Raw genomic sequence first — 12956 nt, forward strand, 5'->3', positions numbered from 1 at the left:
GCTGGCCTGAAACTCATGGACAATCCCCCTGCTTTTGTTCCCAAGTGGCGAGATACTAGCTTGCCAGGGACACCTGAGCCACCAGCCTAACTGACTGAGCCCTCTCTGATGATGCCCTCCTGCTGCCTCTGTGTCCATCCCCTGTCATGAAGACAGTGTTGAAGTCACACCCTGGCATCAGCTCTTGTGGGAAGCTTTGTGTTCTCCCAAAGCCGGTGGTCCTGCTCTCCCTACCCCATCTTAGTTGCCGTGCCTGTAGATCCTCCCTCTCATTCCCGTTTCTTCCCCGGTGCAGCCCACTTAAGGCTTCTGTCTTCATAACAGAGGGGAAGTGGAAGTGCTGGTGGCAAGTGACGTCACCGGAGCCGACAGTGCTCCCAACCGCCTTCTGTAGCTGGCCAGACACTCGCAGCTGCTTTGGATATCTTGATTGATTGCAACAGAAGCCAAAGCTTCAGTGATTTCAAAGCCACAAATGGAGATATCCTATATCTCTCTCAGAGATTTTGCTTAGGCAAAGGGAAGGCAGGCATTAGCAACAAGGTGAATTTTTATGTGTGCCTGGTGTGCTCTATTTAAGACAATGGTTCAGAAGTTTCTTTTCTCAGCTGTAGCACGTGTACGTGTCAACTCAGCCGGCCCCGCTTCCCCCTATCATGTATGGACCGGATACTGTTTTATCCTGCACACCATGGAATGTTAAACACCATCCCATCCAGCCATGCCATTCAAAAGTGTTTCCAGACATTGCCATGTGTCCTTGGGCAGGGAGGGGGAGCAGAATCGCCCCCAGTTGAGAAACACTGGCTTCGCAGTAAGAGAAACTGAGCAGATCTACTCAGTCCCCGGGAAATGCTTTGCATCCTTGTGCATTTTTTTATTGCTTGTTTTTCTCATGTTCTAGTGTTTCTTGTTGATCAGGTCCTTTTTCCTTCATATTAACCGATCAAAGCTGACACTGGCCTCCACAGTCTCCCAGCATCCCTCAGTCCCTACTTGTTAAAGGGTCCTCTTGGCTGGCATACCTTATCCCCCAACTTAAACTCTCTAGCCCAGGGCCTGAACTGCTCTTTCCCCCAGTTGCTCTTCCCTTAATAACCCAGTCATTTTGTCCTTTTCCCTTTCGGCCTCTTGGCAGTCACTCCAGGTTCCTCTCTCCTCCTGTCCCCTTGCCCCTTTTCCCTCTCCTCATGGATGGCCTGGCTCTGCCTGTCAGCCAGGTCCACTCCGGACTTGCCCAGATACCTTTGCCTGTTACCTCCCTTATACCTACAATAAAGCTTCTCCTCAACCCATACCTAGAAGGGTCACGTCCTCCTTTTATTTCTTCTCCACCCCCCCCCCATTCACCTATCTTTTTCTGTGCTTTCTGGGGTTACATTCACAGCCTCTTGCTTTGCATTCCTGCTGCAAGGAACCTTATCTTTCCCGTGCGTATGTAATTCCGTGCCCCCTGGTTTTTACAAACCTGGGTTTCTATCACTGGGGGCTGTGACTTTGCTATCCATCCAGAGCCTAGCACCCAGGTACCATTCCCAGCTGAGGGCTACGTTCCAGATAGGTCTAGTCACCTGAGCAGAGGGTAAGATAAGGTCACCCATTCATTTACCCCGTGCGTGCCTGTCTCCAGCCGTTAGGTCCCGAGTCTCGTAGGTGCTGAGGCTCCAACAGTGAGTGAGACAGGTAAGGAAGAGCCCACAGCCCACTCACTGTGTAGGAAGGGCTGTCAGAGGACGTCCATGCCTGCACTCATGTTCAGTGCGTGCCATTTTTTCCCGTGTCTTTTGAGGAATTACTTAGACATTACCTCCAGTAAAACACCTGAGGTGTAAGGACGAGCAGGGAAGGAGAACATACTCACTGTGTGGAAGATCAAATGAGTTCAAGCGTAAATAAATCTCCAGGTTGCTATCTGAAAAATGTTTTGCTGTTGTCATTTTGGAAGGTCTGTCAGCTCTGAGCTTTGTCTTTTCTTTTTTTAAAGTCTGGACTGAGCCAGTGCTTTCTGTTGACCTTTATATGCTGAGGTTGCTTTAAACACATGGTCTTCCCAGGCACTTCTGTCTGTCACCCAACAGAAGTCTTACCAAGAACCCACAAAACACCCATCCCCATAGGCCACAGCTTTGCAGGGAATAGTTGTTCTCCCAGCCTTGGTGTGACTGTCCTCAGACGCCAGAGGCTTTGGAACAGATGTCCCATCTGGAAGGTGTCCCTGGGAGTCCATGGTGTTGTCAGCCACAAATCAGAAAGGGCAGAAGACGTCAAGTGGCATTACAGGAAGCTAGAACAAGGTGGAAATTGGCACCGACTCTGACTCCTCGTGTCCCACGCCGTTTTAAACTGAGCGAGGTCAGGCCCAGCAGCATCAAAGTTCCGTGTTAACTAGCAGCAGACACAGGACTTGAACCTGGCAGTCCTCCCGCCGCATCTATCTAGTGCCTTTTCCCCATTCTGCCCACGGGGGAAACCTCACTACTCCCAAAAGGAACCTTCTCCACGTGCCTGGAAAGCAAGATTCAGTGTTATCCTGATCCAAGCAGCTGAATCACCGATGGCAGACGCTTGGAAGCCTGTTTTTCTCACTAGCATGATTTGACTTGCGTACATTCAAGAAAAGAGGGTTTGAAAACAAGCCGTGCCACCCTTTACTCCAGAGAAGAGGCGGCGTGATAAGATAACCACATCAAAGATAACCAGTTCAGAGAAGTGATACCATTACCAACGTGTAATCAAGAGGGGATCCTTCCAGTACAGGATTTGGGATTGGCTCGGCACGGATGAAGGTCAGAACTCCACCAGGCACCAGTGGCAGCATGCTGGGTGCCGTACTGAACTAACCTGTAGTAAAATTGTTTACTTTCTTGTACTGGGTTGCAGAGCTGTTGGGGAGAATCCCTCATCTCAGAATAAAATGTCATGCTGTTTTATTCTTCTGAACCCCTCTGCTTTACTGTGGCTTTCCAAATATGACAGAAATGCTTTTCCTACCAGGGAGGTCCTCATGAGTCCTGAACAAAATACCATCATCTTTTCTTAGACTGATAAACTGCACTGGATCATGGGAGGAACCCGAGGGAACATTCTACATAGTCCACCCACTTCTGCCCTTCCTAGCTGTCCTCCTGTGAAATCAGGTGTTCCTCTGAAGCAGAAGAATCCCCAAACCCCAAAATATCTCCCCTGGCCTCTAAACTGTTTCCAGCTTACCCTAAATGGATGCTTCCATCAAAAAGTATCTTGGCTTCAGGTGACCGACTTTATTGAATGCAAACCAGAGGGGAAACCCATGAAGGCCCTGTCACCCAAGGGGATCAGTGATAGAGGAAGGGCGGGTGGAATGACAAAAGGAGGTATATTGAATGAGGGCCTTACAGAGGGGAGGGGGGCTCCCAGGATTTGTGGGGCAGAGCTCAAGCTCCTGGCAGATTCCATAGTCATCTCATATGCTCCTCCTCCCTTCTTGGAAAGACATCGTCTGCTGAGAAGAGAGGGCCTGTACAGTGAGGTGGTTTTCTCCACATAAAACCGTCATTGCAAAAACTTTCAATAATGTTAACAAAAGGTTGCCGAGATACATTATTAAGTGAAAAGCAATTGAGCTATAGCCAGCTATTTTACAGATATGGGAGTTGCCCCCTTTCAGCAGGAGATTCCTTCTAAGACCCTTAGTGAACTGCAGATACTGCCAGCTCATACACACATGCGTCTGTGTGTGCACACACCCAGTACTTGTGGTGGAACCTGCCTGTGACAAGGTTTATATTATAAACCGTGTCAGTAGATGAGCACAGTAGCAAATAGTAAAATAATTTATTGGGGCCAACTTAATATTTTCAGACTGAAGCCACACACACACACACACACACACACACACACACACAGAGAGAGAGAGAGAGAGAGAGAGAGAGAGAGAGAGAGAGAGAGAGAGAGAGAGAGAGAGAGAGAGAGATCATGGGAAGTACTCTAAACCAGTGCTTCTCAACCTTCCTAATGCTGCGACCCTTCAATACAGTTCCTCATGCTGTGGTGATCCCAACCACAAAATTAATCTGTTGCTACTCATAACTGATCCCAACCACAAAATTAATCTGTTGCTACTCATAACTGCTAATTTTGCTCCTGCTATGACTTGTAATGTAAACATCTGGTATACAGGCTATGTGATATGCAACTCCTACTTAAGGGCCATTCGACCCCCAAGGGGGTCATGACCCACAAGCTGAGAACCACTGCTTTAAACCCATATTTTAGAAATAGATTCATGTGTTTGAATATAAATACATGTTCATATCCCTATGACTATACAGAAATACTTGGTTTTTTTTTTTTGCACAGATAGTTTCCAGATATTTTCATATATGTTGATCTTGGAATAGGTCTGTGGGGAAGACACTTACTCGATTGTAACCCCTGGTTCGTATGTTTTATACTCCCGGATTGCTCCTTCCATTCGTGATTAGATAGGAACGAACACCGAGACTTTCTGGAGGGATCCCGCAGAGCTGTGGCTGTCACAGTGGGCCAGGGCCTCTGTGGCAGGCCTTGTGGCAGAGCTCAGGATTCTTTACCATAGACACATGTCTGGCAAAGGGTCCTCTGAGGCTGCCTAGTGTTCAGATTAGGGGCACAGAGGCCCCGCTAACTCTGGTTTGTACAATGTTGGGGTCTCTGGTAGCGTGCATACCACATGAAGAAAGATGGATGCAATTGGTTGCTACTGTTTTTATTTACTTGTGAGTGTGGATATTGAACTCAGATAATTATATACTCTATAAACTAATGGATGAAAACAGAAAAGGATGCCATTTAACAAAATGTCTCAACTGTGAGCTGTGAAAGAACAAATTAGTAAATTAGATCTCAGAGAAAGTAAAGACTTGGTTGAAGTATATATACTATCGAGAAGCTGAGTAAGTCATGGACTTGGAAGAATACATATCTCATCAAAGCTTCAGAATATGTGCGCCATGTAGCTGAAGAAGTTGCACAACCCAATTTAAAAATGGATAAAAGACTGAAAGTTTTCCCAAAAGAAGATGCACAAAGAACAATTTAACACATGGGAAAACACAATTTGTCATTAGTAAAATACAGACTCAAAACCACACTGAAACACCATTACATACTCACCAAATGGCTAACAATTTCGAGTGCTGATGCAATATGGACCAGCTAGAGCTTGTTCCTTGTACAATATCTCTAGAGAGTGGCTTCACAGTCCTCTATGACAAAACATGTCCTAGAAGTTCGGTGCAAGCATTCATAGTAGCTTTTTTTATAGTTCTCAAAGCTAGGGGCGAATCACACGTCACTCTGCAAGAGAATGAATGGGTAAGCAAATGACCGTGTAGCCATTCAGTGGAATACCTCAACAGTAGCTGGAAGGCAGGAACTACCAATGCCACGTCATACCACATTACGTACAAAGAGCAGAAGCAAATCTGTGGTTTCTTGGGGGCACCTGCAGTCTAACACCCGGAAACTCAGGGGTGGCTGGCAGAAATTAATTTCTCCGTTGTGCTCTTCTTGATTGAGGTCACTGTAACTTGGGTACGAATGTATAAACTCACCATGATTAATTGCATCCAAGCCATCTCTGTATACAGTTCACTGCTTAGGAGGAGGGCCGATAGGGTGGATTCCTGTGTCCATGATCACATACCATTGTGTAGTCATTGTGTTTGGATGGCGGGTTGGGGGTGAGGATCCCATGCCCTGGCCTCCATTTGGGACTTGGGAGTGTCAGGCATGCATGGTCTGTTAGATCATGAGAAACCTACCTGTTCCCCCAGAATTCCTGGGGTGGGGAGCGCTTGAGTTCTTGATAGCATCAGCAACTCCATGGGTGGAGGATCAGACCTGATCCATCTGCTCAGTGGAAAGTGGGGGAAGAGTGTCAGCATCCTGTACTTGATTAGTTAGCTTGGTTTGGGTGGGGTAGGGGGCGTCATGGGGCGATGTTGGGTAGACCCTCAAGTTTAGGTTCTCAGTGACTCGTGTGAGTGTTGATGCTGCTGTAGCTTTTCACTCTCTATCCATCTTGTGTCTTTCTTCCACTAAGGCTGTGTGGCCCTCAGACTTCCTCCCCCCTCCCCATTGCATATCTTAGCTCCCCCCTTACCTCTGGACCCTCACCTGGGGAGATAGGGACCTTGTAGCCCGGAGGGCCACCCCGGCCACCTGTTGCATTTGAATCTTCACAAAGATGGAAGTGAAGGTTTGTACGAGGAAAAGAAAAAGCACTTATTTGAGCTCCTACCTGAAAGCAAAGTGTTCTTTCCAAAGAGGCACCACGCCCATGCTTGTCCCACGCCTCCCGTGGGCGTCCAAGGCCATCACTGCTGGGCCATCACTGCCGTGAGCAGAGTGAAACTTGAAGCTTTTCTGTGAATCACTGGACATGTGTCAGTGGGGAGGGACTGACTGTTTGAGCAATGTTACCCCAGGAGTTGCCAGAGAAACTAATTTACCTGTTTCTCATACAGTGTGCTTATTAAAATAAAGTTTTACTCCATTATGGTGTGTAAGTAACAGGCCTCCTGCAGGCAAATAGCAAAGGGCAGAGTGAAGTTTCTTTACCTTCTTTTTTTTTTTCTTGAGGCATTGTCTTCTGAAACCAGCATATCCATATTATTAATCGCTCACGGGGCTTTATCATGCATTGCATTGCTCCCTTGGAATTAAACTGCACATATAAAGTATGAAAAATGTACTTTTTTTTAAACAGTAAAAAAGTAATTTTCTCGCATAATACCCAAAATAAAGTGCCATGGAGCCATTAGTAGTAAATTGAATTTTTTGGTATGTAATTTGTACAAAAACTGACAAGTGCGAGCCCCCCCCTCCCCAGTCATTAGTTACTGGGCTTAGCAGACGCAGAGGCAGTAATCTGCAAGGGCAGGCATTTTGATGTCGACTTCAATTGCACACTTCATTTATTTAGACAGGGGACAGGCGGCAGCTTCTGTCACAAGGCCTCACTGCACTATTAGCGAATTTCGCCCCGGGGCAGCTGGGATGCTGGGCTGGGGCAGATGTTCTTTTCAGCCTATTCAGTGACCATTCTTGGGGGTTGTTTACCGTTGTCATGGTGACCTTCATTTCCATAGCAGCAGCGCTGCTGTTTCTCAGAGGAAAATGAATTTAGTTCTAAAGAGGATAATATTTTTCTCTGTCTCTATATAACCTGCCATCTGTCAACCGGTGGATTGGTAAGGATTCAGAAACCTATTAAGAATTATAGCAATAAAGTGATGAGTATTTGGGGAAGGAGCAGATTAAAAGCAATAATAAATGAGAACATAAGCACCGCGCCTTTGACATCAGAACTTTTTAAATTCTTTTCTTTGTATTTTTATGTGCTTTTTCTTTTAAATGCCTTCATCACCTCCAACAGCGCTGTGTTCACATGTAGCCTCCTAAAAAAATACGATTTTCATTCTGCTGATGAATGAAAATGACCAAATGTCTTGTTTATCTCTGACTGGATGCAGGTGTATTTGATGCCTTCTCTTCCTGGTGATGCTATGTCGTGCTCCCCCCCCCCCCAAGCATTTAAGAATCCCAGGCTGACCTTCCTATTGTTACCAGCTCTTCTGCTCCTCCACCCCTGGTAAAAGCTGAGGGCCGCCTAGACCAGCAGCTTATCGGACACCCACAGTGCAGGTCCCGACATTAACAAAGCAAAAAGACATGCTTATAGATTTAAAAAAAAAAAATTCTAGCATGTTCCTTAAATCTCATTCTAGAATAACTTTTCTTTCTCTCAAGTCCAAATGGTACAGAAGTCACCTCTGAGATCCCTCATCTGGTTCCTGGACGTTATTTTCTTTCTCTATCACATTCATAATCTGTAACTTTGCAGGGGGAAAGAAAACGCACACACACCAGCCCCGTTGTAAATAATGTTATTTATTGGTTGATTTTTCCAGATCCTGACATTGATGCTGCCAGTGCCATGATGCTTTTGAATTCTCCCCCTGAGATACAAGCAGGTTGTGAGTAGATATTTCTATAGCATACAGCGCCATAGTTTGTGAACGTAACCTTCTCATTTACATCCCAGACCGTAGGAAGAACTAATGCCGACATAGCCCCGCACTTGTAGATCACTTTCACAGCAAGTGTGTGTTGACATGCATTCTGCATGTCCACATGCAGCCATGCATACGTGAGAGCCAGTGCAGAGGTGCTTTTGAGGATGAGAGAGATCTCATACATCATCAGAACGAGGAGATGAGAAAGAAAGCCCCTAACCACTTCTTCTGGAGACCTTTCTCCTGCTGGAATCATTGTTATGGCTTTGTAGGTGAGGTTCCCTGGGCCAGCTCACCCATGGCAGGGCTAAGCAGCACCCAGTTGCATTTTCCGTGAGGGCTTCAATAATAAATTAGGGTGTGTTGTGGAAAGTCTGGCCTGCCCACGTGGCTTAGCCTAAAAATGGAAGTGCAATATCACATTGCACCGTCTTTGCCCTATGTGCTAGGTGGGCACAGAGAGAAGGGCAAGGCCGATGTAATTAATTAGGGCTCACTGAGCAATGTCCGATTGATTGACAGCTCTTTGCTTTGCTTCAGCTGGACTCTTGTCCACTTCCTGGTGTCTTTCCTTGTCTCATCTTCATAGCTGACCTGTAATCAAGACGTCCGTGCTCTCCTCCCAACTTGAGGCCAGTGCCTCTATCTGTCTACACCCCACAACCAGCCGGAGCCGCACTGAGCGGAGAGGTGGTGCACTAGGATCTGTTTGCCGTGCCACACGTGTGCAGAAAGTAACTGGCATGGCAGACCGTCCTGTGACACCGTTAGGGACTGGTGCCTACCTGCCCGTCTTGTGCCCGCAACTAGGATTCCAGTGGGTTTGCTTCTGAAGAGACCATGGCCTTCTAAGCAACGAGAGTTCCCCCACTTTGGAGATGGACATTTCCCACAAGAAAGCTCCCATCCTTAGAGCCACAGTAGGTTTATGGTGGATAGGAATTCCAGATCCCGGTCACAGCCTTCCTGGTAACCTTAGGAAGTTTGACATCGCCCTTTCATCTTTGTATGCATTTTAAAAGATCCAAGAGATACTGCCAAGCATTCTCAGACAAGCTGGCTCTCTGCCTGGGGCTGCCCTTACCTCCCCCGACTGCAGAACTCTCATTCCCCTTGGTTAACCTCCGTTTCCTGGCGTTTGGAATGGGAGGCTGCCCACACCTCCGGCCAGCCCAATCCACTGCTAAGCAGGTACGCAACAGGCATAGTTCTGCAACTAGCAGTTAACCTGCTTAGCCGGGAATATGGCTTTCAAGTGATGCTTTACGTTTCAAAGAAATCTATACTTAAAATCCATTTTTAGATGGCATTTCAGGAAAAGCTGCAGACTCTGGCTGCAATTAAGTCACAGGCTGGAAAGGTCCTTAGGATCAGGTCACATAACCAGCCCATCGTGGTGGAAACATGATCTGATCAGAGCCGTAAGATTCAAGCCCCTTCCTCAGCTCCTAGCCACTGTGTGCTGTGTTTATTACTTTACGTGTATATCCTTCTGATGAACTGGTCCCTAGGTTGAGAAGCAGAATGGAGAGTCTGGAAAAGAAAGGCAGGGCATGTGGATCAAGCACTTAGAGTCTTCTGTGTCTTTTCTGAAAGGCTCTCATCCTGGACTCCTGGCCATAGGTCAGGTTCTCCTGATTTGCTAACAGGATTGTTTTTAATGTTTTCTTGACCAAATGGACCGCTCCCCTCTCCATCCCTGTAACTCTCTGACTGTAATCCTCTCTCTGGGATAGCCCCAACCCTACTTATGTCTGAGTGCTGAGTTGAGTTTTAAAAGTGTTCATGTGTTAAAGGTGTAGATTCTTTTTTATTTTATCTTTTTATTTTTTTAAGGTAGGGTTCCATGTGACCCAAGCTGGCTCCAAGCTTGTTATGTAGCCAGAGATGAGATTGAAATGTGGACTTTGGCTGAGCTGCATTCCCGGCTCTGTAGGATAATTTTAGAGAGCTTTATTTCTTTCAGTGCTTTAAGCATTTCTGTGAGAAACCTAGCCACAGCCTTCATGAGGGCCCCAAGCCAAGAAGGGTCTCCAGGGCCCTGGCAGGCACCAACCAGGATGCCAGTGAAGGTCATGGAAGGAGACACAGGCAGGAGCAGCTAATGCAGAGAGAACAAGGAGAGGTGGAGGCGCTGGCTTCACGGTCTCCTTCCCCATCTGACCTCCAGGCTTAGTCTGGAGGTCAAATGCAGCACGATCGATGGGCAGGCTACAGAGCCCCTGAAGATCGGAGCAATGTCGTACTTAGGGATTGTGCAAAATCCCCCATCTCCTAACAGACATGATCAGAGAAGTCTGTCCGTCTGTCTGCCGCTGTTCCCGCCAGCTTCTTCTTCCCGCTCCAGCTGCATCTTTCCTTTCCTTGTTTCTTGCCTGGAGATTGGAGGCAGTGCCTTGCCTCCTCAAGGGAGAAGCCTTGCAGAGACAGGATGCTGAAGCTGCTGTTGTCTGCCCTGCTTGCGTTGCCCCAGGTCTGGGTATGGATCCTCAGTCAATGCAGAAAGGCAACAACCAGCCTCCACGATGGAGAGAGGGCAGCAGGCACAGTGGTGTATGCAGTTGTGTGTCCCAGCATGCTCAGGAGTTGGCCAGCATGGCTTCTGAGAGCTCCATATGTTCCCTGCCTCTCCCCTCCCCTGGGGCCGATTGCTGTGGCCAGGCTCTGTTTATCCAGCCTCCTCGTGCCTTACTATTTATAGCTTCCTGCTTCACCCCTGGGCTGCCCCTCTGAGTGGCAAGCTACCCACTTCATCTCCTGGCACTGTTCACTCTGGGCAATTACAGGCTGGCTTGGTTACTAGAAAGGCCCTCCCCCCACTTTGTCATCCCTCTTTGTAGCCACTGCACCTCAGCACCAGGTGGCAGCCCCTTAGATCTCTTCCTTGTTTGGCATCTCCAGGGCTGGCACACTGGCCGCCACCTAGGCTCTGAAGCCAAGTGAGGTATAGAAAAGACCCTTCCTGAGACACTAGTGAGAACCCAGGAGCCCTGTGCACCCTGAAATGGTTGGGCTGGTGTCTCTGAGGACCCACCACCTCTTGTTTCAATTGTCTACTCTGGTGTGAATGAGGCCGTGGAGTACGGCTGATAAAAGCCTGGGGTTCTAAGTTTGTCCCCGTGGCACCACCCGAAGTGTATGGGGTTCGTTCTGCAAGCAGGGCCGTTGTGTCGCGTGCTCAGAATGCCACTTCCAAAACAGCCAGCAGAGAGTGTGGCTGTCTGCTCAGCATCCTGACTTCTGAGACTCAGATCTGTCTACCTTCTCCGGTCTCCCCCCGAAAAGCGGCAGCGTGGACGCATTTCAGTGTTGTCTCCTGAATCGCCTGCCTAGTAGCTCCCTTGACAATCTTGTGAGTGATCTTTAACCCCCGTGGAGAAACCAGGTCACCACTACCCCTCTCCAGAGGCTTTATATAATCCTTGGCTGGACTGTTCCCAGAGATGGAACTCCGGATAATAAACAAAACGGCAGAATGGACCCAGAGGGAAGGGGATGCTGCCTGGAACTGGGGTATATGTCAACCGTGTCAGGCTCCACCGAAGAAAGCCCACAGGAAACAGGCTGTGTCCTGCCATGGCAGCCCTTGCCCAGTCTGCTTCCAAGCGAGCAGGTGGAAGGGGTGCGGGGAAGGGGGTAGGCTTGATGATGACAGGAATGGCCTGCTGCTCGGCTTATGGCCTCTGATGGTGTTAGCCAGGGCTGCCCTCCAATGGCAGAGCCGCGAGCTCCCCTCTGAGGTTAATTTTAGACTCGGGGAGGTGCGCACCAAAGGGAAGCTGGTGACGTGCTGAGGGAGAGCGCAGTGCGCAGCATAGTTTGTTCTATGCCTCGGACTTTTCAAAGCGAAAATGAGCATTAGACCCTGGGAAGTGGCTCGGTCAGAAAAGTGCTTCCTGTACAAACAGGACCCGAGTCCCAGAAGTGTGTGTGTGGGGGGGGGGGGTGATACATACCTGTAATTCCAGTGCTGGGGAGGCAGGGACAAATCCTTGCTCAATGGCCCTAACAATCTAGCTGACATATGTGGTGATATTTTGTTTGTGCTATAACAAATAAAGCTTGCCTGAAGATCAGAGTGATGAGCTAGTCACTAGTTAGCCATAGAGGCCAGGAAATGCTGGCTCACACCTTTAGTCCCAGCACTTGGGAGACTGAGGCAGTTGAGTCTCTGTGAATTCAAGGCCACCCTGGTCTACCTGAGATTGATCTAGTCTAAAAGAGAAACAGAACCAAGCACTGGTGGCTCACACCTTTAATCCCAGCACTCGGGAGGTGGAGAAAGGAAGGGATGTGGCCGGGAGGAGAGAGGAGAGGCGGGAGACGGGAGGAATCGGGACCTCAGCCCATTCGGTCAGGAGCTCTCGCCCTTGCTTTCAGTCTGAGGATTCCATCTGAGGATTGGTAGAGACAGGATACCCCATTCAGTCAGAGGATTTCCTAGAGGTGAGAACCAGTGGCTGGCAGCTCTGCTTCTCTGGTCTTTCAGCTTTCACCCCCTCATATCTCAGTCTGGGTTTTTATTACTAGGACCAATTAGAATTTGTGCTGCAGACATGGCTCCGGCTACTGACAGGGGAAAGCACCCAGTGCCAACCTCGGGTCATCACAAGACCCTGCACACTTGCGTACACTCACCTCATGCACGCAGAGACACCTCCTCAGGTTACACTGTCACTCGCCCCCTAGCATCAGCACTGAGCCATGCTGTTGATTGTCCCTGTTTTGGTGTGCATGTTACAGTCTAGCTAATTTCAGGAGGCTTAGAGACAGTCCATGGCCTAAGAGAACATAGTTGACCAGTAAGTGCTGGGGAGTCTGGTGCTGAAGCCTATGGCATCCAGCCCAGCCGCCAGTCTCTTCCCCCAGGCTGCTGGGAGAAAGGGTATGTACCTGGTCTCCAAGAAAAGATGGTGC

The 12956-nt window shown here is 48.4% G+C and overlaps 1 protein-coding gene across 12 annotated transcripts in view; it reads left to right on the top strand.

Moving 5' to 3' along the window:
- The window catches only part of Foxn3 (forkhead box N3), a 370612-nt gene that overhangs the window by 335439 nt on the left and 22217 nt on the right, over positions 1-12956 (top strand). For 9 of the 12 annotated variants that reach the window (XM_075948297.1, XM_075948300.1, XM_075948298.1 and 6 more), the window contains one exon: positions 7935-8000. The exons of 2 other annotated variants lie outside the window; for them this stretch is intronic. In XM_075948297.1, coding sequence (XP_075804412.1) covers positions 7935-8000 — 66 coding nt within the window. The remainder of the gene's footprint in view (positions 1-7934; positions 8001-12956) is intronic. One more of the 12 variants, XM_075948307.1, reaches the window with a different exon arrangement.

Source organism: Microtus pennsylvanicus, chromosome 14 (assembly GCF_037038515.1).
Source record: "Microtus pennsylvanicus isolate mMicPen1 chromosome 14, mMicPen1.hap1, whole genome shotgun sequence".
Lineage (NCBI taxonomy): Eukaryota > Metazoa > Chordata > Mammalia > Rodentia > Cricetidae > Microtus > Microtus pennsylvanicus.